The sequence below is a fragment of the Borostomias antarcticus genome (assembly GCF_949987555.1).
Source record: "Borostomias antarcticus genome assembly, chromosome: 6".
Classification (NCBI taxonomy): domain Eukaryota; kingdom Metazoa; phylum Chordata; class Actinopteri; order Stomiiformes; family Stomiidae; genus Borostomias; species Borostomias antarcticus.
This window is the reverse complement of record NC_140239.1, coordinates 29,956,851-29,959,350: the sequence shown is the minus strand read 5'-3', so window position 1 is coordinate 29,959,350 and position 2,500 is coordinate 29,956,851. Positions and strand designations below refer to the sequence as shown.

General features: G+C 41.8%; 1 protein-coding gene across 1 annotated transcript in view; it reads left to right on the top strand.

The window, feature by feature from the left end:
* The window catches only part of LOC311310618 (nesprin-2-like), a gene marked incomplete at its 5' end in the record, with an annotated part of 259,823 nt that overhangs the window by 12,010 nt on the left and 245,313 nt on the right, over positions 1-2,500 (top strand). Inside the window, 2 exon segments of the mRNA XM_084440128.1 lie at positions 357-491; positions 2,476-2,500. The exon segment at positions 2,476-2,500 is cut by the window's right edge and continues 171 nt beyond it. Of these exon segments, the coding sequence (XP_084296254.1) occupies positions 357-491; positions 2,476-2,500 (160 nt within the window).

Here is a 2,500-nt window from a genome sequence, read left to right as displayed (position 1 = left end):
GATACACTGCTCTTGTGTTGCGTCATTGATTTTGTTTGTGTCTGTTTATCAAAAATATCGTTTGAATATGAGGGCGAGAATTGACTGGATGTGTTTGAAAAATAATAACATTACCTGAATTGATTGCTGTTTTATTGGTTATGTTGTACAACATAAGATGCTCGTCTCTGTCAGAAGTAGTCATTTGTATCCTGGTGAATGGGACTGCATGTTGGGATGTCGTCAGAAGTAGTCATTTGTATCCTGGTGAATGTGACTGCATGTTGGGATGTCGTCAGAAGTAGTCATTTGTATCCTGGTGAATGTGACTGCATGTTGGGTTGTCGTCACGTTGTCGTTTGGTCTTTCGCCACCAGAGGGCGCTGGGGAGTTTGCAGCCGGCCGTCCTGGAGGAGTTTCTGGGGGCGGTGGCGGGCCTGGGGGCTCTCTCCTCCCGCCTGGAGCTGCAAGACCTGGAGATCCTCTCACACTCTGTTAGGACCCAGTGGGAGGTAGGAGCAGGACGTTTGGAATCTGGCCAGGGGCCGATTTATTAGGCAGGGTTGGGACAGATTCCAATAGTAAACTTGACATTTCAGTTCAACTTCTGAATTGTTGGGATTGATCCTTACCGTGGTATTGGGTCCATACCAACTAATAATATGAAATAACAGTAGAATGACCACAGATCACTCACAGAAAGTGTTACTAAAACCACCTATTTTCCAATAGAAACTGTATGATACAGTATTGAGCTTGTGGCTTCTGTAAAATGTGCGTAGATGTAGGGAGACACACGCTAATGTACATGCTAATACATGACTTAGATATTAATACATGACAGATATTAATACATGTCATATATTAATACATGACATATATATTAATACACGACAGATATTAATACATGACATAGATATTAATACATCACACAGATATTCATACATGACACAGATATTAATATATGACATATATATGAATACATTACATCGATATTAATACAGGACATAGATATTAAGGAAATAGATATCAATACAGGACATAGATATTAAGGAAATGGATATTAATACAGGACATAGATATTAAGGAAATAGATATTAATACAGGACATAGATATTAAGGAAATAGATATCAATACAGGACATAGATATTAAGGAAATATATATTTATACAGGACATAGATATTAAGGAAATAGATATTAATACAGGACATAGATATTAAGGAAATAGATATTAATACAGGACATAGATATTAAGGAAATAGATATTTATACAGGACATAGATATTAAGGAAATAGATATTAATACAGGACATAGATATTAATACGTGCTAAAAGATGAGCACCTATGCAGAGGGACAACATACTGTAACTGGAGTCATGATTTCAGATGGTTGACTTCATTGAACTCTGACCTCTTAAGACCAGGTGGAGCTTTCAGCTCCTCTGATTGGATCTGGGCAGCTCAGGGGATGAATGTGATTGGTTTAGACACGCTGTTTCTCAACATTTCAAAATCCAATTGCAGTGAGCCGATACTAGATCTCCCCGTCTAACTTTCTAACTAACTAATCTTTCCGCATTCTGCGTTCTGCATGTTTTACGTGACGCTTCCCGCAACTAACAGCGTTTCCTGTCTTGTGGCGTCCACCCAGGACGTGCGTTCAAAAATGGCCGCCTTTTTGCCGCTCCTGTGGTGTGAGATCCGAGGAGACGGACGGCCATGTAACCCGCTTGTCGTGGGGTGTGAGATGTGTACTAACACTGAGAGAGAAGCCCCTCCCCCTGAGGCTGAATATAGGGGCACTCAACAGGTACCACAACCCCTCCCAAATCAAATCAAATCAAACTTTATTTATATAGCGCATTTCAGACACAGAGGCAACACAATGCGCTGTCCCAAAGCCATGGCAGACATAGTGTTGATGGCCTATGGGCGTATGAAAGCGTGGTGTTGTGTCTAACCTGCATGCAGTGGCGTCTTTGAACCAGAAGGGGTCAGGCTTGTTCTTTTGGATATTCATAGTAAATCCCAGTGGGACAAAGGCACTACTTTTTCAATCTCTTCTCTTGGGGTAATCATTGATCTAGCAAGGTTGGATCAGGCAAATCAAGCTTTTCCCTGCTTAGCTCACACCTGGCAGATCAGATCAGCGATTAGTTCAAGGAAGCAAAGGAGAAAGGAAGGATGCATTTTGTTATTATTATCAGATAATTGCTTTTCTGTACCTCTGAGAGGATGGACATACATATCTACCATGGTGACAGTTCCACCTATTAGACTGGTACCAAGTCACCCCCCCTCCCCCCAAAAAACCTTTTCCAATAATGGATCAATTAAGTGTGATTAATCCCATTGACGTCTGCTTCATATACTTTGCCAGTCATGTACTTTGAGATCTGCAGCACTTCAAGTCAGGGGAGGGTTACTGGAGATCTATTTGGAATCTGTCCCCGAGTCCCCGAGGCTGACTGTCATTGGTCGCTGTGGTTCCAGGCCTGCGTCCCCACCGAGGGGGACG